At 39.7% G+C, this 25,673-nt stretch overlaps 2 protein-coding genes and 2 non-coding genes across 4 annotated transcripts; 2 read left to right on the forward strand and 2 right to left on the reverse strand.

Annotated features, from left to right (window-relative positions):
* Window positions 1-2,889: 2,889 nt before the first annotated feature.
* Window positions 2,890-5,184, forward strand: LOC104453075 (cysteine-rich and transmembrane domain-containing protein WIH2). Its single transcript, XM_010067580.3, has 3 exons — window positions 2,890-3,081; window positions 3,305-3,482; window positions 4,923-5,184. The coding sequence occupies exons 1-3, from the start codon at window positions 3,030-3,032 to the stop codon at window positions 4,966-4,968; spliced, it is 276 nt and encodes a 91-aa protein (XP_010065882.1). The 5' UTR covers window positions 2,890-3,029; the 3' UTR covers window positions 4,969-5,184.
* Window positions 5,185-9,502: 4,318 nt separating this feature from the next.
* On the forward strand, window positions 9,503-12,025 carry LOC104455228. Its single transcript, XR_005552762.1, has 5 exons — window positions 9,503-9,714; window positions 9,908-10,074; window positions 10,395-10,493; window positions 10,559-11,352; window positions 11,647-12,025. It is a non-coding gene; the product is annotated as an endo-1,4-beta-xylanase 5-like (transcript).
* Window positions 12,026-13,040: 1,015 nt separating this feature from the next.
* Window positions 13,041-15,875, reverse strand: LOC104453076. The gene is made up of 5 exons (XR_005552939.1): window positions 15,638-15,875; window positions 15,212-15,378; window positions 14,749-14,847; window positions 13,878-14,673; window positions 13,041-13,573 (listed from the first exon to the last, which is right to left on the reverse strand). It is a non-coding gene; the product is annotated as an endo-1,4-beta-xylanase 5-like (transcript).
* Window positions 15,876-22,037: 6,162 nt separating this feature from the next.
* On the reverse strand, window positions 22,038-25,657 carry LOC104455230 (ankyrin repeat-containing protein BDA1). Its single transcript, XM_010070051.3, has 2 exons — window positions 24,965-25,657; window positions 22,038-22,948 (listed from the first exon to the last, which is right to left on the reverse strand). The coding sequence occupies exons 1-2, from the start codon at window positions 25,655-25,657 to the stop codon at window positions 22,211-22,213; spliced, it is 1,431 nt and encodes a 476-aa protein (XP_010068353.3). The 3' UTR covers window positions 22,038-22,210.
* Between the last annotated feature and the right edge of the window lie 16 nt (window positions 25,658-25,673).

Here is a 25,673-nt window from a genome sequence, read left to right on the forward strand (position 1 = left end):
GTTTTTTATGGATTTTTCTCAATGAATGGTGATACCACTAAGAGACAGTGATCTTAAGGTGGATGGGGAGGCAGGTAGGGCCGACGTAGCAATTACAAGTAAGGAATTGAATATGCTATTTTATTGCCTAAAGAGACGACCGAGATGCAATGACCTGAGGTAGGTCGACCCACCAAGTTCGACCAAAAGGAAGATGACCAAAGACACGAAATTGACCTGAGATCGACTTGCCATTCCATGATGAAGCCATTGATGGTTCATGAATAGCACGATTTTTTATTGTTCGTATCTCTGATTTCAAGGGTTTAAAATGATGAATGTGTGCTTTGTAATTCGAAGTGTGTAGAGCACTGGCTAGTTCTAGGTTTTTTTGCATCGAAAATGACACGAAATATTTAATTGCAAATGGTAAAGGGGTCAAGCAAGATACTTGCTTAATGAATCGAACGGTCGCATCAAATTCATCGTGATCATTCTTGCGAAGTTTGGATGATGTGGTGCATAGAGTTGATTAATGGCATATCGATTGGTCCACGTATATGTGACCAATATGCCATGAAGCCGCATGCGATGTGCATCGAACTTTCATCAGCAATTCAAAAGATGATGAACACATTACTAATTTTTCCAGACACCATGTCATTTCCACATCGCTTCTCTGTTAGTGAGTTGCCAAAAAATTGTCTGTATTTTAATGAAAGTGCACCAATTCCCAAAAAAAAAGAAGTATTTAATGTATTGATTGATCGAAACCAAAGAGTAACCCAATTATTAATTTCACTACAGCTTAATGAGGAACGAGAAACTACCCGCCATATCTCTATTACTAATAAAACTAACACAAGAGCAAACTTTGTCTCAAACTTTTACAAAACAATTATCCATGACAATTCCATATTTATAATTAAAATAAATTACAATACTTATACCTAATTGTATAAGAACCTATGATTTACAATAATAAAGATGATTGTTAATTGATCCATGAATTTCTCACCATTAAAATTCAAATTCAAGTTGATTGCCAAGGTTATGCGAATTCAATTATCTTAATGCTTTGTTTTTTGGTATGAAAAGGAGGCTAAAATTGAATACAAAAATTTAACTCGTGAATTTATTATTCTTATTTTATCACCTAATAAAACATGAAGTGACTCTCTAAGAGGCAATGAAAAGAGCATAGCGTTCAAGCACTTATAAATTCCAGAATTAGTAAGCCAGCCAATAGGACGATTTTCTTCCCGAAAATCTTATTACACTTTGAATCCAAAGTGAGAACTTAATAGTCTTTCGATATTTTTAAGTAAAGCAAGGCCAATATTATCAACCATAAGCTCTAGACTAACAAGATCATTGATGACTTTTAGAGTCAATCTTAATAGTGATCTTGTGAAAATCAAGTTGTTTTAGCAAAGTTTAGTCCCAATTACAATACCCAAAATTCTGCTTGTGTCGATGAACATTTTCTCTCGAACGTGGCAAAACCATCAATTTGATCACCCTTTTCATTTCTTAATAAACCCCCTACACTCGCAAATCCTAATTCCTATCAATATTCACTTTAATCCACCTCGAAGGAGGAGAGATCCCATCCGATCAAAATTGGAAAAGTGCCCAACCCACCTTGCATCTAGTTCTTTATAGACAAAGCCTCGATGATTTCTTTTTCGTATTGCGTGTGACTGAATTTTTATATAGAAACCATATAAAAGCGCATTCCCAAATAATGGACCAAACATCGTCATATCACGTTTTCAACACTTTTTCCAAGTAGTTCTTCTTCAAACGCAAAGCATACGCTGTTCTCTTTCCTTTCTTCTCCTTTTTGATGTTATGAAATTGAAAGGAAGAAGATCTATTTTATATGGTCAATTTTGGGAACCTACTCTTAAGTATATTTTAGAAACGACCCGAACGGAGACGCATGCTTCACGCGGTGCTTTCGCCCTCAAATCGCCTTTCAGCCCACTCCCGCTTCCCCCGTTTGACAAATGCACGAGTTTTGCCTTTTCCTTTTGGCTTTTTCCTCTCTCTCTCTCTCTCTTCTTATTTTATTTTATTTTTATAAAAGAAAATTTGAATTTTTCTTGTATTTTCCCTTTTGATAAGAAACGGTAACAATCACGTCTTCTGATGCTGATTCGCTCCTCAACAAATCACACACGAATCACAGCCCTCGAGCTCCCGCCTACCGCCACGTGGCGAAATCGGGACCCTCCATCAGTCTGATGACGGTTGCCACTGCTGATTTGCAAAGATCACCGTATTCGGACGGTAATGATGGCCCCCTTCCTTTTTGATTCAGCAATTGCCACTTACATCCCACCTTTCCCTTTTTAATTCCATTTTAAATTAGGAATCCTCGATTCAATAATTGGATAAAATCCCGATTAACGATCCAAAATTCGTCTTTATCATAACAGTCCTAGGGCCGGCTTGAGAATTGAACTCGAACTTGAGTAAAAAATTATACCACGCAAACGATTTGTGACATATTGATTACATGATGAATAGACTTCCTAGTTGATCAAATCCAATTCTCCGGTTTTCATATTAGAAACCTATTAGTCTCGTGTAAATCAACCTAAAATCGGTTGGGTAAAGTTGATTTGGTCGAGTTTCTTTCACACGGAAGACTAAATTTTGAATTCGAATTTGAATTTCTATGAAAAAATTAATAATATAATTCGCTCCGTCTAAACCGCCGTTATCACATAAAAAATTATATTATTAAAGTAAGCGGACCACGAAAGATCTTATCAGTTGCAGCACCAAACACTCCCGTTGTCTTTTTATTCATTTACAATCCACGTAAAATAAATTTAAAAAAGCTAAAAAATAAAAAGAAAAAAAAATCATTAAAATACAAAGTTATAAAAATCCTCTCCTTACCCGTCTCTCTCTCTCCTTTCTCTATCATCACTCTTTCTCTCTCTCTCTCTCTCTCTACAAGTTCTGGTTTTGCTCGCAGACGAGGAGGAGGAAGCAATCACTCCGACGGCCGCCGGGAGCCGATCTCCGCCGCGAGAATGAGCTACTACAACCAGCAGCAACCCCCCGTTGGCGTCCCTCCGCCGCAAGGTCAGCCGCGAGTCCCGAACCCCCCGATCGACCCGCGATCGACCCACTTCCGATTTCGCCGAGCTTCCGCGCCGGTCGATGGATGGGTCGTCGTTTCTTGGGCGAAAGTTCCGATCTTTATCCCCCTCAGATCCGCGTCGGGCCGGCGGTTTCCGGCGACGGATCTGGTGTGGGGTTCGGCTTCGTCGTCGAGAATCTGACCCTGTTTGGTTGCGTGTATTAGGTTATCCGCCGGAGGGGTATCCCAAGGACGCGTACCCGCCCCCCGGGTACCCCCCGCAGGGCTACCCCGCCGGGTACCCGCCGCAGCCGGGCTACCCGCCGCCGCAGTACGCGCCGCAGTACGCGCAGCCGCCGCCGCAGCAGCAGCAGTCGGGCACCACCGGTATGATGGAAGGCTGGTACGTCTCCTAATTCCCACCTTGTTCGTTCTTCTCGACTGGGATCGGTCTTATTCGTGTAGCCAAACATGCGGTTTCTTCGGTTTTCCCGTCGCATCCGCCAGGTCGGGCGACTCGACCCGAACGGGTCGGGTCGAGCCCGGTTCTATGGGCGTCAATCGGGGCCGCCGGTCGCCGACGATCCGGCGGGTGATAGAGAGTCTGGTCTGTTTCGACCCCGATTCGGCGGCTGCCACCGCCGGAACTCCTGGCCACTTTGACAGAGGGAGGAGTAAGCGGGTCGGGTTCGGGTTCAATTTGGCCAGTGACAGAATCAAATTCAATTTTTGGGGATTTAGATTAGGGAAAATCTGTTTTGACCCTGATTCGGCGGCGGCGGCGGCGGCGGCGGACCACCGGAACTCCTGGCGACTTGACAGTGGGACGGAGTAAGCGGGTCGGGTACGGGTTCAATTTGGCCAGTGACAAAATCAAATTCAATTTTGGGGATTTAGATTAGGGAAAATGTCAGTGATCTGGTCAATTGGGTCTCTTGAGTATTTTTATCTTTTGGCTAATTCAAGATGATGAGTAGAGTTTGGTGCGCTGAAGTATTCTATTGAATTACGAATCAATTGACAAATTCTTAATGACTAAGTAAAAATTAAGGAGTTTTTCTTAACAAGGTCTTTCTTATCAAAACATCAAATCGAATAGGGATGGAGATTATCTTCGCCGTGTTATGTGTAATCAATACTTTGGAACCAATCTGGATGAAAACGGGCGGTGGTGGAGGTGCTAGAGTTTTCGGAAAATGGGCGGTCAACGCCGGTCCCCGGTGTCGGGAAAACCGAGGTATCTTCACATAGCTTTCGGGACCACCCATCGACGAGTTCCTATCCTATCCTATCCATCTAGAAACCCTTCGACATAGAGGCATGCGTGATCAATGTGCTGGCGTTAGTTGACCGGGTTCATTGCACAATGCTCAACTAGGGGTGAGATGCGCCTTTTGGGGTGCAACCTTGAAAGCGTGCAAGAACCCCGGATAAACATTTCGCAGCAGATATAGTAATTACTAAAATAATATAAAAATCGATTTTGACTTTCTATAATTCAATATCGCATTTACAGAATTGCTCGAGGATACATTTTATATGCAATCCATTCGGTAAGCTCCCTGGTCTGGCGGGTGATGCAATAGCGATAGTGGGGGTCAATATATATTTTACCTTACTGTTGTATACATCGGGTTCTATGTTATCGGCGTTGTATGCTTTCATGTAATCAATCAATTATCTTGGTTGAAACGCTAAGTTTTTAAGAGTAGCATAACCCTTTATTGTGGTCTAAATGCCCTTGTTTTTGGAAAATTATTGGCGGGTAAATGCCAGAAATCGATGCTAATCTTGGTTTTTTATTTATTTATTCTAATTTGTGAATGGTGAATGCAAATTGCAGTTTGGCTGCACTGTGCTGTTGCTGTCTTCTTGAAGCTTGCTTCTGAGGAGGAGAGCAACAAGACTTAAAAGTGTGATTTTCATGTGAAGGAGAAGGACTCTTTTGTTATTTGCTTTTCTTATTATTGTTATTATTATTATTATTATTATATTTTCCGCCTTTAATTTGTGCTCCCACACCGACTCCTCAAATAATACGAACTCTGCTTGTCAATTTGTAAGTGTATTTCCCCCCGCCCATGTGGTCGATGTGTTTTGTCCTAGAATCTGTGCCATGCCGCTGCTGCTGCTTAAAGTTCCACATGAATTTGTCCTTTTTTTCGTGGAGCCAGCAAATCCGATTTCATTGTACCACCTAGGGATGTGCAATCGGGTTGGGTTTTCAATTCGAGAAATCCAACGTAACCTAACCTACTTTACAACGGTCGATTCTAGGACGGTTCAAACTAAAGATTGGTTCAATTTTCGAGTCAAACCTTTTGGGGATTGGCCTTTGCCAATATGACTCTTGATTCCTTACTTTGAACTAATTATTCCCACCCTGAAACCTACCTTAGATGGTTCTTGGATAGAATCGGTTCTTATGGGGAAGGCTGGTTCTCATTTGCGCCTCTCTCTCTCTCTCTCTCTCATTTTTGTTTATGTAAATGGTGTGCTTTATTTTATAATATGGTGCTTAAATCCTTGCAAAAATTGACCTCATCATCCCCGTTATTAAAAATAATCTCGCATCATTCTTATATAGGGTTTTCCCCATTATTAAAAATAATCTCGCATCATTCTTATATAGGGTTTTCGATAAGATGGTATTAGAGCTACCAAATCCAATTTCTTTGTATTGTCACCTGTGTACATATACTCAGTGACTTGAATTAGTTCAATCTCGAGCTGATAATGATTTTGAAAATGGGTTTCGATGGTCTTAACAACGATTAAATATGAGAGTTAATCGAAGTATGTTCTATTCAATCGAAGTAAAATTATTGGGTTAGAATCTGTAGGACTATTGGAGTAATTACTGTTATTTTTTTTTCTTTTTTTTTAAAGATCTTTTCGTAAATCGATCTGGGCGTGTGGCGGTGGGTTGCGTGGTAGGGTGGGGGAAGGAATTTTCCTCCTTGCTTTTGGGGTGCGGTAGTGTGTTGGGATAGAAGATTGAAGAAGGGAATATTCGCATGCTCTTTTGGAAGGTGTAATGTGGAAGGGATATATACGAAATCAAGAAAAAGTCGAATCATGTCATCGTGGATTCCACCTTGTTTATGATCTCATGTCGCGTCGGTTCGATGCATCCATTTTTCGGATTTAGGCTGGGTATATACTATATAGTGAAATAAATTCGACGATTATTCTTACAACGTTGCATAATAAATTCAACAATTATTTCATTCATACTTTTATGATATCGATTTTTTTTTCTTTATTCTCATAATAATGACCATCTTACATTCACATCTCGAATATAATAAAATTTTCAAAAAAACTAATTTTTTTGTCAAACGATTGTTGTCACTAAGATGTCTCTCGACAGTGCAACACAAGCCTTTCGAAAGTCTAGTCACGACCTCGCGTTTATCACAACCTCAACTACCGTGGCGGATTTCAACCAAAACCCAAAAAACTAGCGTGGTGAAGATTTTGGTCAATATGAAATTATTGTATTGACTTGACTGAAAATGCATTTGTGGAGTCGCCTCAAGAGAAGACGACGCTTGGGAGATGGCCACAAGAGGATGTCATTTTCCAATTGCATCCAACCACCTTAGCATGTTGGCACATGATACCAACTAATTTTCTTTTTTCCTCTCCCGATTAATAAAACCAGAAAATATCTTTTAAAAATAATCATTTATATCATTTAAAATAAACGACCAATAATTTTTTTATTTTTATTTTTATAGGAGATAAAAATATTCATCATTCATTAATTTTTGTAATTGACACTGAGCGATTAATTTCGTGAATTTTTTTTTTCTAAATCATTCATTTTTCATAGAATAAACCGAGCCAATTCCCTCATTAATATTGAGGAAAATTGTAGGGAGAGATCACCTAATTTCTTGGCAACAGGAACCTTTATTATAAAAAAAAAGTGTTTTGTCCCATGTTCAATCTTTTCTAAGTTCAACATCAATATCATGCGTTCAGTCGGAACGAACGTGGGAACTCCACTCATTGCGGGGAAATTAATCCAAAAAATATTCCAAAAAAGAGAGAAAAAAAAAATTAAAAAGAATAGTAGTTTGGCTTTTACGTGAAGATGTTGCTTTCATCCCCATGCTGTCCTTATCATTCGAATTTTTCTCCTTTTGGCCAAACATTTATCATTCGATTTGTCCATTATTTCAAACGATATCCTTATAAACGACCCTTTTGGATTTGAATTGGTTTGACGGGGTAGTGAGAGAATCCTAGTCCTAGTATAGTTCTTCTTGAAGATTCTAACCTTTTAAGAATTTACACAAATACAAGTACATTTTCTTTTTGGGAAAAGGGGCCCCCCCGCCCCGCCCCCGGGGTAGGGGGGAGTAGAATTTTTTAAGTGATATACATCATTCAAGGATATACATGAAGGCATTTTTCCTTCTCTATCTATTCATTTCAATTTTAAACTCAAACTTTTGAATTGTAGATAGAAAAGATGAAAGTATTACAAAAACAAATTGTGGGTCTAACACATTTGCCACTAATTTTTGTCAAGCGAAAAATCCCAAACTAGTACCTTATAACACATTTATCCAGTCTCATAAATTGGTGTGCCTAACCCAAATCTAGAATTATGTTCACTATCCCATTAAAATTCATACATTACACGTGGTAGAAGACAATAAGATAAATCTAAGGTAGAGAACAACAAATCCAATGTGGAAATCTACATTGTTGACACATATCCTTTTTAACGAATGGTAGATTTCGTTTAGAGGTACTAGCCTATGAGGCAAAGATTACTTTAAGGGTAAACGTGTTATTAGATAAAATTTTACAATTTTTAATGGTATTAACTCTTCATTTAAAAAAAATTATTTGTTAGATTTTGCTCAATGAAAAATTCATATCAATTAAATAAATAATTATACGATTGAAGAGTACATATGCAAAACTATTTTCAAAATAAGCCATATCATTAAGAGTATATTTGAAAGGTGGTTTCTTTGATCTATCCGGTTGTTTTATAAGTCTAAACTGAACGAGAGATATAACTCGGCATACTCTATCTACCCTTTTACTGAAATTTAATCTCAACAAAAAAGATAACTCTTTGGAACCAACATCTTCTCTAACTCCAACTTTTTACCATATATATAAGTCAATGGCTTGTTCATTAAGGTTGTAGCAAATTCGGAAGTTTTGTCAAGAGAAGTAATTGGAGGTTCAGCAGACATTATTTGCACGGTCGATTTGCTCTTCTGCATCAGGTCAGTGGATTTCCTTCTCTCTTGGTTTGATTATATTGGCTTAGGCTATATAATTTTGAGTCTTGTATGTGATCCAAGAGGCCTGTCACTTTGATTTGCCTACTGAGGAGAGTTTGATATGGTGCCAAGATGCGCATATATGTACATATTGTCTATGACCATGTACTGATATGGAAACATGTGGAAAGTATGTGACGTATATATGTTATGTATCGTTTGGTGCTGAACTCTTTTATTCTTTCGAACTTTATGACATGTCTAATCCATTGCATTCTGAGTTGATGATTCATAGTTAAGTTAAACCAGTTACGGTTTTGTAGATTTTGAGTAGTTTGATCTTGGAGTTTATGGATCGTGTACTTTTGTGGAATTAGTTTGGCTTGTTCTTAACCTGTAACATTAGTTTGGACAGCACTGTTGCCGACCGTGATAGTTTTCGACAGGATTGATGGTTGACCTGTGCAGGCACTTCTGTGGCTGCTCTTTGTGCAGGGCTAGAAGACATGAAGGCTTTCTCAGGATTCACCATGCCGTTGCTTCTTTGTCTCGCATACGTGCTCTTCTACTCAGGATCAGGTTCTAGTTTCTCTCGTTTATCTCCCACTTTTGTTTGCTTTGTTTGCTAAATCACATGCCCCTCCAAGAACACTTTACCAGACTCCCTTTAGTACTATGTGATTCTCTTGTGTTCTCCTTGATGCTTTGAAAAAGGTTGACTGTTGGATTGTTTTACCTGTTGTGATGTAGTAGTCATGGGCAATTAAGCTAATGCTTTCTCGTTTTAAGCCATTCCAGGACAGGTCACGCAGGATGCCTTCAATGATGTTTACTATGATGCATCAGCAACAACACAGGCAAGATCAAATTCCTAGACACCCTTTTGCGAACTTTAAGCATGTCATATTCGCGATCATTGCTAAGTTGAATTCAAGCACAAAGAACCGGAGATTGATCTTAGACAATCAATTATTCCGTGCATTGGTTTTTCAAGTAGTTCACACTTTTGGTCTCCTGATAGTACGTAGCTAAAGCTTCCGGGAAACAACTTGCAATCCTAAGCTAAACATATTAAATGTTATTGAATTCGATGTTTGGTGAATTCAATGCTAATTAGAGAATTCTGAAGCTTCTATGTGTACGTATTTGATAAGCAGTGTCTAGCAGAGCCAGGGATTACCATGTATGGAGGCGGCATCATAGTTAACCCGCAGTTTACCTACGGCACATACGGATGGACTGTATCTGGGCAAGGAGAGATTGCAGAACGCGTATCGCGTACCAACAATGGGTTCATGGCGGCGTACAATAGGAAACTTCCACTGGACAGTTTCTCCCAGAAAGTTCTACTCGAGAAGGGCAAGTTCTACATGTTTTCAGGTAATTATTCCCTCTGCGATCTCCACAAAGATTATTGTATGCTCCCAGTACGCGTATGTATGCGCCTATACTTGCATGTTGGAGTTGTTCATGTGAAGCCCACAAGCTTGTGACATAACAAGGGATGTGAAAACATGAATTTCGGTGGAGTTAAAGATGAATGTTACTCATGTTGAAAGTGGTGATTTTGCAGCTTGGGTACAAGTCAGTGAAGGAAGTGAGACGGTATCGGCAGTATTTGGAACTGGAGGAGGCGAGTTTGTTCCCGGAGGCAGCGTCGTGGCTGAGCATGGTTGCTGGTCATTGCTAAAAGGAGGCATCGCTGCGAACTCTTCAGGACCCGTCGACCTCCTTTTTGAGGTGAAAGGCATTCAACTTTTTTGGTCTATCTAATTATGGTGAACATATTTCTACTAGTCAGTGCTTTATTAGGTGTTATCAGAAGATCAGCACATTCGAAAATAAACTGTATTCAAGATACTAAATCAGACTCTTAATGTATGATTGTTACTCTTACTTTCCATGTTGAGTGATCAATTCTTTTGATTTTACCGTTAATTCATCCTTAATTTTGTCAAGATTAAACCTTTGTGAGAACAATTTCATTGAAAAGTTCGAAGCTACATTAGGTGCAGACCTAATATTAAGCATACATTGATACCGATTCCTGATTGTCGCAGAGCAAGAATACCTCAAAGGAAATATGGGTCGACAATGTCTCGTTGCAGCCATTCTCAAAGAAGCAATGGCAGTTTCACCAAGACCAAAACATTGAGAAGGTAAGTGTTATGAGTTGAGTTGTATCTTGTGCCATAACAAACTGCGGTAAATTTCATAATTGCAGGTGCGGAAGGGCAAAGTGAGGTTGCAAGTTACTTATCCATATTCAAAAGCCGGAGTTGGTGGAGCCACAGTTCTTATCAAACAAACCAAACCAGGCTTTGCGTTCGGGTGCGGCATGAACTCCCACATTCTCAAAAGCACCGATTATCAAAATTGGTTTGCATCGAGGTTCAAATTCACTGCTTTCACCAACGAAATGAAGTGGTACAGCACAGAGAAGAAGCAAGGCCGGGAAAACTACACGATAGCTGACGCGATGCTGAAGTTTGCACAGGACAACAAAATCTCGATTCGAGGCCACACCGTTTTCTGGGATGACCCAAAGTACCAGACTGACTGGGTCAAGGCCCTTTCGCCCAAGGAACTGAAAGAAGCAGCTGAGAGGAGGATGAACTCCATCGTATCAAGATATGCTGGAGATGTGATTGCTTGGGATGTGGTCAATGAGAACCTGCACTTCAGCTTCCTTGAGGACAATCTTGGGAAAAACGCCTCTTCGATTTATTTCTCAAAGGCATATAAGCTCGATCCGAGTGCAAGAATGTTCGTGAACGAGTTCAATACCATTGAGTTTGGTGGAGACGTTAAGGTGAGCCCGGGAACCTGAAGAAGAGGCTTGAGGGGATGCTTTCGTATCCTGGAAACGAAGATATACCTGCAGGAATAGGAGTGCAGGGCCATTTTGGCCCTGGCCAGCCAAATTTGGCTTATATGAGATCAAGCCTGGACATTCTTGCAACAACTGGAGCGCCCATTTGGCTGACAGAAGTATCTGTGGAACCAGGACTTAACCAGGTATTGGACTTCCCCTAGGACAGAGGTGATCATGCCTGGCGGCGCCGCTCGACCAGAAGAGCAAAATGGGCAGGCTTGGGATAGCGATTCTCTTCTTGTGTCCTGCCTGCCAAACCTTGCCAATCTTATATAGAGCAGTTTCCTTTTCCCGATATTAGTCCTGATAGATCCATTATCCAAATATCCGCTGTCCTGAGCCAGCCTCGAGTTGTCATTAGTAACTAGAAGTACAGTTTTAAAAACTTGGCAATTTGACACTTTCTAATTTGCACAAATTTTTTCCTGACATCACAGGCTCAGTACTTGGAGGAGGTGCTTAGGGAGGCTTATTCTCATCCTGCTGTGGAAGGGATCATAATTTTTGCAGGCCCTTTGCCCGCCGGCTTTTCTGCCACTGCTCTCACGGACATGAACTTCAACAGTACCCCCGCCGGAGATGTTGTGGACAAGCTTATCAAGGAATGGAAATCTGATGACCTGAAAGCTCGCACAGATGAAGGAGGGTTCTTTGGCACTTCGCTGCTCCATGGAGAATATGAGATCATGATAATCAATCCAATCACGAATTCTTCTTCCGCTTCAATATTCGAAGTGACTAAGGATAGCTCAGAGAAGATCTTCCATATTCAGATGGAATGAATAGTCTGCCACAAGCTCCTATACACCTAAGGATAGTTTTTTAGCGTGGATTGATGCTGCTATAATTCATAGTATAGGTATTTTTAAAAGTAGATAATTCATCTTAGGATTTCATGAGCACTAGTCGATATTTTTCAATTTTCGTTCTTTCTAGGAGACTTTTCTGAAATGAGAGTAATAGGAACATTGCATATTTGGTTCTGCTCTTCTACTCAGGATCAGGTATTAGTGATTTTTGTTCTCTCGATGCTTTGAATGAAGTTGACTGGGAGAATGTCTTACCTGTTCTGATGACGCAGTCCTAAACAATTAAGCTAATGCTTTCAGTTTTAAGCCATTTGAAGGCAAATCAGCACCAACACAGGCAATATCAAAAACGCCAACTGCCCTTTTGCGACTTTCTTGCGTGTTGACATGCAAATTGCCAATTTGATTGCGTGATTAGTACTATCATGAATGCAAGAATGAAGAACCAGACATTGATCGTAGATGATAAGAACCCAAGATCTCAGCCCGAAAAAGAAAAATGACCATATGAATTATTCTGCACATCTGATCTTCCAAGTAGTTCACATTTTTGGTCTCCTAGAAGATACATAGCCAAAGCCTGCAGGGGACAGCTTGCAATCCTAAACTAAGCAGAAAAAAGATAGAAAATTTGTGATTGAGTTCGAAATTATGTGAGTTCAATGGTAATGAGAGAATTAACTGAAGCTTCGATGTCTACCTATATAACAAGCAGTGTCTGGCACTAAAGTATTTTTGCAACAATGACCTACTAGGCTAACTTTATGCTTAAATTTTTTCGAACTAGTTATATCTTTCTAGTTCGATCTTATATTTTAACTTACGCAAACATAAATATCACACTATAAAATGAATCAATCATCGTTTTTGCCTTCTGATGGACCAAGAGAAGAGACAACATTCGCAATGCGACTATCACCATCGCCACTGCACAGCTACCGCATTGCCTGAGGTGACCCGGCCAGCACTATTAACAGGCTTCTAAGAGAAATTTCCACATTCTCATAGAGGTGCAAAATTACTTGTATGTCATCAATAAGCATGATCTTCTAGGTCAAAATTACATGCTATTGACTATCCATACAAATAATTACTGACATTTTTATTGAACCCTTTTGCTTTTGCCCTCCTTAATTAATCTTAATCAGCAGTTATCTGTCAACCATCAACCATTATCCTCAGATATCTATAGGAGCTTCCAGCTGAGCTTTTATCCAATCTGAAAATGGAAAGTTCTCCCTGAGCTATCTCTGGTCACTTCAAATCTTGAAGTGGAGGAACAATTTGTGGCTGGGTTGGTTATCGTAATCTCATACTCTCCATGGAACAGTGAAGTGCTAAAGAACCCTCCATCATTGGTGCAGGCTTCGAAATCAGGGGATTTCCATTCCTCGATCAGGTTGTCCACAATGTCCCCAGCCGGCGTGTTGTTGAAGCTTTTGTCGGTGAGAGCCGTGGCATTGAAGCCAGCGTACGCAGGGCCTGCAAACATTATGATCCCTTCCACAGCAGGATGTGAAAAAGCCTCCCTTAGGATCTCCTCCAAGTATTGAGCCTGCAACGCCAGAAAAAGAAAAATCTTTAATGCATTAGGGAGTGCCAATCCTTTGATATTGCACTTTCAGTTTGTCACTAATCACAACTCTAAATTGGTTCAGGACAGCACATTCTAGGATGAGTGTGGATGCCCATTATTAAGAAAATCAAATATTTTATTTAATATTGACAGGGTCGGCGGGCGAAGTTGGGCGGGCCGATTGCAGGAAGAGAAATGCTTGCCCAAGCCTGCCCAATTTTCCCTTTCGGGCCAACCAGTCTGACCCGGCACACCCGGTTGCGTGGCCATGCATAGTTGATACCTGGTTAACTCCTGGTTCCACAGACACTTCTGTGAGCCAAATGGGAACACCAGTTGTAGCCAGAATCTCCAGACTAGATCTCATGTAAGCCAAATTTGGCTGACCAGGGCCAAAATGGCCTTGTACTCCTATTCCCGCTGGGATATCTTCGTTTCCGGGGTACGAAAATATCTCCTTGAGCCTCTTCTTGTAGTTCCCCGGGCTCACCTTCTCGTCCCCACAGTACTCAATGGTGTTGTACTCATTCAAGAACATCCTTGGGGTTGGATCGAGTTTGTATGCCGTCGAGTAATATATCGAGGAAGCGTTTTCCCGAGGTTGTCCTCGAAAAGCTGAAGTGCAGGTTCTCATTGACCACATCCCAAGCAATCAGTTGTCCTGCATATCTGGAGACAACCGAATTGATCCTCTTCTCTGCTGCTTTTCGCAGGTCCTCGGGTGACAGGGCCTTGACCCAATCGGGCTGGTACTTGGGATCGTCCCAGAAAACATTGTGGCCTCGGATCGAAATGCCGTTATCTTGCGAGAACTTCACCATTGCGTCAGCTATTGTGTAGTTCTCTTGGCCTTGTTTCTCCTCTGTGCTGTACCACTTCATTGCGTTGGTGAAAGTGGTGTACCTGAACCTCGAAGCGAACCAGTTTTGATAATCAGCGCTATCGAGGATGTGGAAGTTCATACCGCACCCGAATGGGAAGCCCGGCTTGGTTTGTTTGACAAGAAATTTGGCTCCTCTGACCGTGAGTCCTGTTTTCTTCGCATAAGTTATCTGGAACCTCACTCTGCTCTTCCGTACCTGCGAGATCAAAATTCGTAACAGTTTTTTCTTTTTTGGTTTTTTGAGCTAACTTGGGACAACTTCTGATTTTACCTTCTCTATGTTTTTATCTTGGTGAAACCTCCATTGCTTCTTCGAGAATGGCTGCAGCGCAACATTGTCGACCCATATTTCTTTCGAGGTATTCTTGCTCTGCCACAATCAGGAATCAGAACAACATTAGCACTCCACCTAATGTAGCTTCCAACTTTTCAGTGAAAGTATTCTCACACAGGTTTAATTTTGACCAAATTCAGGACGAATATGGCAAACACACTGCCCGTTTACTCCCGATCGAAGGGTGAATTTCGAAAAGCACTGATTACTGGAGAAGTTAACTGTACACATGGGGGATAACAATAGCAATCATACATCAAGTCTCTGATCTTGTCTTGAATTCAGTTCATTTTTCGAATGTGCTGATCTTTTAATAATCACCTAAGAAGGCATAAACTAGTTGAAGTGTGTTGTTTCAGAAGTAGATTAATCTAAAACAGTTCAGTGGCCATCACTTCACCTTGAAAAGAACATCGACAGTGCTCGAAGAATTCACAGCGACGCCTCCTTTTAGCAAAGACCAGCACCCTTGCTCTGCCACGATGCTGCCTCCGGGGACAAACTCGCCATCTCCAACTCCAAATACCACTGATACTGTCTCGCTTCCTTCATTGACTTGTATCCAAGCTGCGAAAATCCCTCATCGACATGAGTAATAAATCATCTTAAACTTCATCCACAGATACCGTTTCGCATTCCTTGATATTGGAGACCTGAAATTCTTTGCAAAAGTAAAAAAAACCATTCAAGTGTCCTGTTTATGCAAGCCCACAAACCACATGTTTATTGGCTTCCCATGAAGAAAATCCGACATGCACGTGAAGGCATGTGCACATACTTGCGGTTTGTAGTGATGTTCTGTAGGAAAAGTTTTTCAGATAATTACCTGAGAATGCATAGAACTTGCCCTTCTCGAGTTGAACTTTCTGAGAGACACTGTCCATGGGGCGTTTCCTATTGCGTGCCACCATGAACCTGTTCTTGCTAAGCGATATGCTTTCTTCAATCACTCCTTTCCCAAACATGGCCCATCCAGCGGTGCCATTACTGAACTCCGGGTTAACTATGACCCCACCGCCATACATAGTACTCCCAGGCTGTGCCAAACACTGCTTATTGGATACATAAGGATCCCAGTTACAGTTAGTTCTCATCAGTACCAAAATCACAATCTGGGCATGAACCAAAATTTTTCGCTTAATTTCAGCACAAAGTTTCCTGCAGACTTTTAGCTGTTGACTCTCAGGAACCAAAAAATAGGTACTACACGAAAACAGCATCATTGTACAGAATGACACGTTTGATCATATTTCTCTCTTTGGGGTGGCAATCTTGGGTTGACAATAATTCATTGGACTTATCGATGACCATGAAAATCGAGTTGGCATTCACACATGAACATAACTCAAAAAGTTGCGAGGAGTGTCCAGGACTTTGATTTTACCTGGGTGGTTGCTGATGCATCATATTGCACATCACTGAAGACAGCCTGGGTGATCTGCCCTGAAATGGCTAAGCATAGAAAGCATTTAGCTTAATCGTTCATGTCATCACCGACGTGACTAAGAAAATCATTTGGAACAGCTAAAACCAATCTAACAGTCAACTTTATTCAAAGTACATCAAGAAAAATCTTTTAAAAAACAACAAATCCTAAAATCTATTGAAAAGTTCTTGGAGGGATATGACATAATACTAATTATAATGCAAGTGGAATAAACTGTGAGAGAAACTAGCACCTGATCCTGAGTAGAACAACACAAATGTGAGCCAAAGAAACAGTGGCATGGTGCATACAGAGGAGCTTATCGCCTCTTTCCAGTCCTGCAATAAAAAGCCAGCCAGAGAAACCGTGTAAGGCACCAAGGTGTCGTCGCCTTGGAGGGATTTTTCAGTTTCTTGCAGTAATTTTACACGGTTCTTTTAGACACACAAGAAGAGACAAATGGGAATCTTTAAAAGCGGCATGGCAACGCATACGTTGGGAGATTTTCATTTCTTTCGGACACACAGGAATGGCATGAAGTTCAGTGCGTGACGAGGATGCGTGACGGAAGCTTTTGTGTCGAGGTAATATTTTTTGTAAAGATTTTGTTAGTATAATAGTCTTTGAGATACTATAAGAATAATAGCTTGTTTTGAGTCATAGATCATCAAATGAATAAATCCCACAATAATTTATAATTATTTGTTATTTAATTTTTTTTGTTATTTAAAATAAACTGCTATACTTATAGTAGATTAAGAACCATTATCAAATCATTTCTCTTTGGGGAGTAATTGTTGTCATGATCTTGTATGTTGCTTGTGAAATGCTTTGGTGGTACGTGCAGTGGCGTTTTGATTATGTTATTGTGATGCTTGGATCTATTAGAAACTAGTGGGAAGTCGAGTTTTGGGAAAGAACTTTTCTCGTGGGCCCGTTATTTCATGAAAAGAGTTCGAGTCGTGATGGGAAATTTTGAGGAGATGCTTCACATAAAATGGAAAGTAGTGAAGCTAATTACATGAGCTTTTAGGGAGTAGGAGGGAGAGATATGGTTGAATGATATGGTGAACTATGAACTAGTCCCCTTCCGACCAAAAATATAAAAAACTAGTCTCCACCTTTAATATTTTTTTTTAGTGGGTTCAATCCAAAGGTTAGAATATTTTTTAAAAAGTGCGGTTTTACACTTTTGACTTTGACTTCTATCATAGTTTCGAAGTCAATGGTTGATTGATGACCCATTCTCAATGTATATCGATGTTTATCATATTTCAAATAAGGAATCTCGTGATTAGCAATCTTTATGATTCGGTCTAGTGAAACAAGACGAGATGAAGGTGGGCGTTGTGGTGTAGCGATGTGATCTCAATGGCAGCCTTCATGATACGGTCTGGTAAAAGAGACTAGGAATGAAAGTCAAGAGATGTTGATATAGAAGGATACTTGGAATTAAGGGAGAACATAACTAAGAATGAGCTCCTATGTGAAAAGGAGACCACACACACACACAAAATATATAAACCCTATAATCAAGCAATGTGTGATATATTTTGTAAGTTACAACACTTGCAATTTTGAAGATAATTGTAAAATATATATATATATGTATGTATGTATTGTATGGCGATCAATTTAATTCTAAACTTTTCAACCTGGCAAATTTAGTTCTAAACATTTTGATGATTTGTCAATATAATACTTTCAGCCAATTTTTGACTGGAAATTGTGGACATGTATGTTGATTGTCTTATATGACATAGTCGATGCTAAAATAACCAATTTTATAACTTTTTAAAATTTTCTGAATTTTTTAATGAGAGGATAAACAAAGGGTCTAGATCTACACTAAATAACACTCCACCTAAACTCTAGATGATAATTTGATTGTTGTGAATATTTAATTTGCTAGAATTTTCTGCATATCAGTATATCACTCTTGCGGAAATTGCCGTCGACAATAACATTTAGAACAACATAATATATATGGTCTCACACCCGTGTAATGCATGAGCACCCTCTAATAAAACATATAATAGTGCTGAAACTAGCACGAGGTTAAGTTTCATGACATGTGTTGGAAAATCTCCTTTTGTTGAAGACAACAAAAAATTCTATGTGAAATAATATGTACCATTAAGTGCGTAGAGATCCTCTTGATACACGAGTTGATAAGCAGACAACATTAAGAACAGGACCTTTGTGCTAATGGAGAGTTTCCTTGATTTGCAAATGGAGAAAAACATACCAACCGAGAAGTGTTAGAATTGGAAGCACCTCTTGATTTCGACAAACAAGCAAGGGACATCAATAAAAAAAAGGTCGTGGAATTTGATAGAGGAAAGTATCGTCAAAATCGAAATCCAAAGCTCATCCAAGCGAATATGCCACTCTGGGGTCCCAAGCTGGTTCGACAATCCCACGCGAGGGATTCTCAAATGAAATACCCAGAACTGATGGAGAACATGCACCAGATTTAGAGCAACCATCCTCACTATGCACGTGCTATTGAAGTAAACGCCCACTCCATGCACGACCTATTGAGAAAATCGATGGAGAAAATGAGTGGATTTGTTGTTCACGCGACAATTGTGTTGAACATTGTGAAGCATCAAGTTCACTCCACCTATATTATAAAGTGTTAATAATCATATTTACCACATGTTTTTCCAGCAGATGCGGTCATACAGAATGAAAAGTACGACCTTGATATAAATAAATAAATAAATAAATATTTATTTATTATATATATATGTATATTCGGGAAAAATTATGAAATAAGTCTAAAACTTAATGTATAGATGTCAATTTAATAGTAAATGTTATAATTTCGCCAATTGAATTTTAAAATTTTTTGATGATTTGCTGATTAGCCAGTTTTGGCTAAACCCATTAAACTGTTGGGTCTGGTTGGATTTGGGTCGGGTCATAAATGGTCCAATTCAAATCAACCCATTTAACCTATTTATAACATATTTATCGTAATACAAAAATTTTGACCTATACTTGACCCGACTCATATTTGACTCATACCCGATCCATTTAACTAAACTTAACAAAAATTATTTTTAAATTTTTTTATAAAAATGGTATTGCTAAAATACTTTTATGTTTATAATTTTTTAAACTTTTATTTTAAAAATTAAAATTTTAATTATTTTTATTTTTATTTTACTTTTTATAAATATAATTTTCCTTTTCTCTTTACTCTTTTCTTTTCTCAATTCCTTCTTCTTTCAGTCAGTTGCCGACCACAATAATAGCTGTGCGACCAACCACAAATGAGCCTCCAACTTGTTGAGCTTGCCCAACGTCGGCGAGCTCGAGGCTTGCCAAATGTCGGCGAGGCCTCCGCCTCGCTGGATTCGGCCACCTCGAGCTTGCTTGACATCGGCGAGCTTGAGTCTAGCTGAATCCAAGAAGGCTAAAGCCTCACCAAATGTCGATGAGGCCTTCGCCTCATCGATTCTCGCGAGACTCAAGCTCGCCCGACTCTAGTGAGCTCGAGCATCACTCAGCCGATTGCTATGTCGGCCATCGGCTAAAAAAGGAGAAAGAAAAAAAGTAAAAAAGAAAATTGAAATATAAAAATAATTATAATTTTGATTTTTATAAAAAAATTATATATATCTATGAAGTTAAAGAGGGAAGAGAGATTGTGAGACTTTAGTTGAAATAGGTTTTAAGTCCAACCCATATAAAATCCTTTTATCTTAAACTTTTAATTTTTAAATTCATTTAACTAGTTCTTTTAAAAAATAAATGATCAAGTTATGACTATTTAAATGGGCCATATAAGGTCTAAAACCCATTTTACCGCCTCTAGCAACAACCAAGGCTGGTGGTCATGGATTAGGCCAGCAGGACAACTGGCGGCGGCAGGGGCCATGCGCGCGTTAACTGACTCCAAAGGAGAGGGAGTCCAAAGGAGAGGGAGACGGAGAAGGAGGGTGAGCGAGAGAGCGGACCCAGAGAGAGAGAGCGCAACCTAGAGAGAGAGAGAGGTTCTTCAGAGAAGCTGCCTGGGTTGAGCGTCGCTCGGCCATCCTCCACGCCAATCGTTGATCCCCTAGCCAACACCCTTGAGCACGCGACTTCTCGTTCCCAACCCTCGGGCATTTTCGGTGAGCTTCCTTTTGGTTCAATCCAGTCGTTACCGAGGATCTCGGCTCGGTACATCGCGAAGCGGCCGACTGAAGTCCGATTCGTCTCGAGGCCCTTGCGCCACCGAGTAGGTTTTTTTTTGTTACTGAAACTCATCCTCACGAACCCTCTTAGCACTGCTTTGTTTTGGCGATAGAATAGTCGAGGGAGTTTTCTCTGATTCTTGAGTTTTTTTTATTTTGTCTAACTGAATCGATTTGTTTGATGTTGAGCATTTCCCTGTGTTGGCTCCGGTCTAGGTCCGGGTTCGCGTCCTAAGAAGTGGCCAACGTCGTTCCCCTCTCTTCGTGCCCACTATGTTTTTGACGAAACGCTTGAACCGAACCTGCGTAAACCTGTCTCTGTGCCGTGCATTCTAGCTCCTTTCCACGTGTTTGAAGAAATGCCTAAACCAAATTCTTTAGAGCTGATCTCTGATTCCGAGTTGGCGAAAAGAATACGTGAACATATATTGTGCGCTATAGGCCCTTTGTTGATTACTGGGTATACGTTCAGTTAGATTACATTTCTACTGGGTCCAAATCTCTTCGATTTTTGGTTGCCTTAGATATTTGTTTTGGTCATATCCCTGTGAATGTGTTCGTGATGTGGCTACAAGCGTAAGTCTCGAATGGATGATGATGGAGATGGACGTCAACAAATGCTTGTCCAGTGGTTGGAAGCATCCGGGGATGGAGGTCCTGCGATGAGTCTTTATGATTGGGCGTATAGTGTTGCAGGAGCTTTGACGTTCTGGGCAGCAATTTTCATGGATTGATGATCGAACTGATATGCAAACAAGCTAGTTTCATGTTATCCTTGATAACAACAACCATAAAAGGTTGACACTTCTATAATTTCCATTGATAGGGTTGTTCTTGAGCCTCAGGAGAGGGAAGTCGAAGTTCTTGAATTTCTTTTCAAGAAATAGAGGAAGAATTTCAGGGAGAGCATGTTTTCCAAAGGCCCCTCTCACCTTGATCTAAATTTAGATACATATAATATTCGGCAGAGAAATTTGAAAAGACAAAAAATGGAAAGAGTAACAATAGACCCAAAATTATTTCACTATACCGACAAATTAAAAGAATCATTGATGGATTGACCTTGAAGTTTGGTTGGGATGTTTCTCTCAAAGCAAGAAATCTTGATCGATTATGCCGATACTGTAGCAGACATTAACCCTACATTTGTAAAGCTATAGGTTGAGCTTTTTTTCCAATATTGCAGCAGATCTCAAAGTTTGGTTGTACGCTTATCATGTGATGGATGTAGGATTTTGAAATTTGAAATTTTCTTATTTAATTAAGTTAGTTTAGGATACTCACATCTTATATATGTGAATATATTGCTGTTACTATTTTAACTTTTTAAATGGGTTAAAGATTCCACATGATCTGGTTGTTTTTCTAGATTTAGCTTAGGCTTCTGTTACATTCATTGTATTTCTTTTTCTGTTACTTTATTGAATACTAATTTCTAGAAAAAGTATTGCGACCGTGTGTTTTATCGGATCAAGCAATTTGCCTCTTTTAGAAATACAAAAAAGGTGAACGCTTCTAGCATTCGTGTTTGCAAGTTGTGACTCAATGCTTTCGTTTCTAATGTGTCGTGTTTTTGAATCTGAATTTAGAGAAAAGCTGTTCGAAGTCCCAACTTTAAGCAAGATCACAGGTCTTTCGGGATTAATGAATTAATAGATGAGTCCATTACATGCAACTAATAAAGAGTCTAGTTCTTCTAAACCTCCAAGACTAGAAACATAGATAATATACATACGCAATAAGAATAGTTATAAGTAAATAATACTTGCAAATCATAGCGGAACCTTCAAACCTTGAGGTGTCTCCCTGTGGCATCGATTCGGTGCAGAACTCGGAGGTGCTTCATCCACACGAAGAAGGGGAGCCACAGCACGACGATCACCAGCGACACATAACTCACCGCTAGGAAATTTCTCATGACAAGATTGGATTTCGGGAATTCGACTGCAATGGAAGTAAAGTAAGCAACGCAGAGAATAAATACAGAAAAGTAAACCATGAAAGTGTGGGGCAATAGTGGAATGGCGGTGACCCAGATTGTGCCGATGGAGGCTAAGAAAACCGCACTGTTGAGGACCGTGAACGTATATAGATCTGAGCCAGTCATGATAATGTTTCCGGCTCGATGTGGTTTTTCAATAGCAATGCCACTGGAATTGGCACTAACCTCAGTGGAATTGGGCAGGAGATTTGAAGAGTTATCCTGCCAGTATCCTCCCGGAGGACTGAGAGTGGCTTGGTAAGTTGTAGTCGCAATTAAGGTAGCCATTATAAGAATTATATCTCGAGCAGACTCATCTCGGAGGCCAAACCATAATGTGCTCTTCTGAAAGAAAGATAGTTCCATCCTTAAAAATTGTGATAGAGGGAGGGGTTGAAACCAGCTTGCTACATGTCCTAGACGGTGTAACATCTTCGCTAGATCTTGATCGCCACAAGGATTCTCTTGGAAGATTTTCAAAGCCGTCATACCTTGGTTGTTCATTGCAATCTCAGTCACATGCCCAATCAACAACTTGATGATCTAGGAGAAATGTAAAGGGAATAAACTTAAGTATGTGGTTCCCTTCAATTTTCCACGTTTGCTTTGTCACAAGTTGTACTATAATGCACAAAGTGAGCCCATGTCATAAGTTTGAAAGACGCTAGTTATGCAGGCAGATGTACTAAGGGGCCAAATGTACTAGACCTTATTTAACAAATGCAATCACATCAACTGATTTAAAGAAGTCTTGAATCTTTTTAAAAAGTGCAATTTAGTTCGTGCACCCGAAGTTATTTACGTGATAGCTTGGATTTGCCCATGTGAGTTGTAACATAGGCAAGTAATGATTTGAATGATTATGAATATAATAAAGTTTAGGACTTAATCACGTCAATTGAAAGGTTTAGGATCGTTTACATTTCGTATATGATTTTTTTTTTTTTTGGCTGTGAAGAGAAAGACTACCTTAAGTGAAAATGTATATCCTTTATGCATAAGATTCAATTGATCAAGGAGTAATTATCCCATCCACAAAGTGATTTTTTTTTTTTATGATTGTGTCGGATTATTCTTGTTAATTTATGTCTTGTACAATAAGTACGGATGGACTGATTGTGAAAGAAGGAAGCGCATTCGCTAATCAATAGGACAAATAAAAGTATAGAAAAGAATGGTAGGAGTGATTAGGATGGAAAGAGTTGGAAGGAAATTATTTATTGAAAACCATGCAACTTAGACAAATTTGGAGATCACTAAAAACAGAGTTTCCTCGGGGTTCGCCCTGACACGATTAATTATACCTTTTCTCTCCACTAAATAAACTGTAAACTGCTGTATCTTCCAACAAAGACATTTTGGCCAATTAAAATGAACTCAAATTGGAAGCATCATGACCTCAAAATAGTCTTCTCGCTAGCAGTTTTGGAAACGAAAATATGGGCTTTTTTTTTATAAAACTGAAAAAAAAAATTATGTTGATAATCTCAAGTGCAGAAAGTAGAAATAGGATTTTTTTGATAAAAAACTACATGCAGTGAATATGATTAATTTCTTACCGAACGTGGAAAGCGATTATTATTGACAGCTTTTACAAATATAATTGGGAAGATTCTAATTACTATCCATTATACTAATTACTAGGTTAAGTGAATTTTGTAATTGAATTGGATCTTTTAAGCCAGATACTATTTAGGATTACCACAGAAGTTTAATCTAATTTAAGCTCCATTTGTTTCATGAAAAATAACTTTCAAGAAAATATTTTTCAAATTTCCCAACATTCTTGTCATGGAAAATGATATAATCATGCAAAACATTTCCTATAAAAGGAAAAAAAAAATCCCCTAAAAGAGGGGAAAATATTTTATTGGAAGTTATTTTCCGTGAAACGTTCCGGTGTTCTTTTCAGGAAAATGATCTAGTCGTGCCTACTAGATCTAGCTGTCCAAAGGCCAGATCTGGCCTTCGTGACCTTAGGCACAGGCCACGTCGGTAGCGTCGCCTGAGATTGCGACCTCAAGCCACTAGATCTGCCCATCCGATAGCCATATCTAGCCTCTGCAACCTCAGGCTACTAGATCTAGCAGTCTAGAGGCCAAATCTGGTTGTTCGACGGTTGGCTGGCAGCTAGTCTAGATTGAATTTAATTTTCAGACTAAAAAAAAAAAAATAGCAAAAGCTCCTTACAAATATGGGTTTTACCAAATGGTATTTATTCCAATGCTATTTTCCAATGTTATCTAAGGATACAATTTACCAAATAATGTAGTATTTTGCAAAACCCCTTTACCTTAAAGGTAATTTGCCTTTGCTCAAAGTCATTTCTCAAAGCTGAACTAAACGAGCCTTTAATTCCTTTTCTCCTCTCCATCAAAAGAAACCAAATAAGGTGATCCCATTCAAATCTCGTCTCAAGAGTGTTTCTAAAACCATGTATTTTCAACCCTTGGTACTTCATTATCATAGCATCTGTTTAGATTATGTTGAATTTAAGGATCGAACAATAAAAGCACGAACAGTCACAAAATCGATAAATTATACCAACATGAACCATACCTCGGGCTGCTGTTCCAGCGCAGCAATGTGTAAGACAGTATTACCATCTTCATCTTTCCAATCTAAGATTTCCGTCAGGTAAGTTCGTTTAATCCATCCAAACAAAACCTTGAATACTTCGATGTTGCCCCTTTTAACGGCAAGGTGAACCGCAGTCTCACATTGGTTCGTCAAGTCTTCAATGGATGATTTGCAAGCGGATAGGAATTCGGCCAGGAGTTCCAACAGCTTCATGTTCTCCTCTTCATTGTCTCTTTTTTCCCTGGCTACAAAATGTAAAGGGGTGATCCCACCTCGTCCTCGGACTCGGATCAACTTGGGGTTGAGGGTCATCAGTGCCATGACGGTGCCATAATGCTTATTTTGCAAAGCCAAGTGCATAGGGCTATAACCCCCTCGATTCAGCTTTCGAGCAAATGACGGCTTCAAGATGGCTATCTCCATGGCCACTTTAGTTTTCCCCTTGCCCGCGGCATCGTGCAGTGGAGTATTTGGGAAGGGGCCTTTGGATATGTCATCTAAGAGCTTTTCGTTCAGCTCAATTAAGCTGTATAGCTCATTGACATCATCAGTTGCTATTGCTTCTTGAAGGGTCATTGTTTGAGGAGGGGAATGTAGGAGAAGAGGGGATTTACTCGTTGATGATGGATGGAAGTAGGAGTAGCAAACTGGCAATAACATAAATAGTGCCATCGTCAAGGCAATTTAA

The sequence above is a fragment of the Eucalyptus grandis genome, chromosome 7, assembly GCF_016545825.1.
Source record: "Eucalyptus grandis isolate ANBG69807.140 chromosome 7, ASM1654582v1, whole genome shotgun sequence".
NCBI lineage: Eukaryota > Viridiplantae > Streptophyta > Magnoliopsida > Myrtales > Myrtaceae > Eucalyptus > Eucalyptus grandis.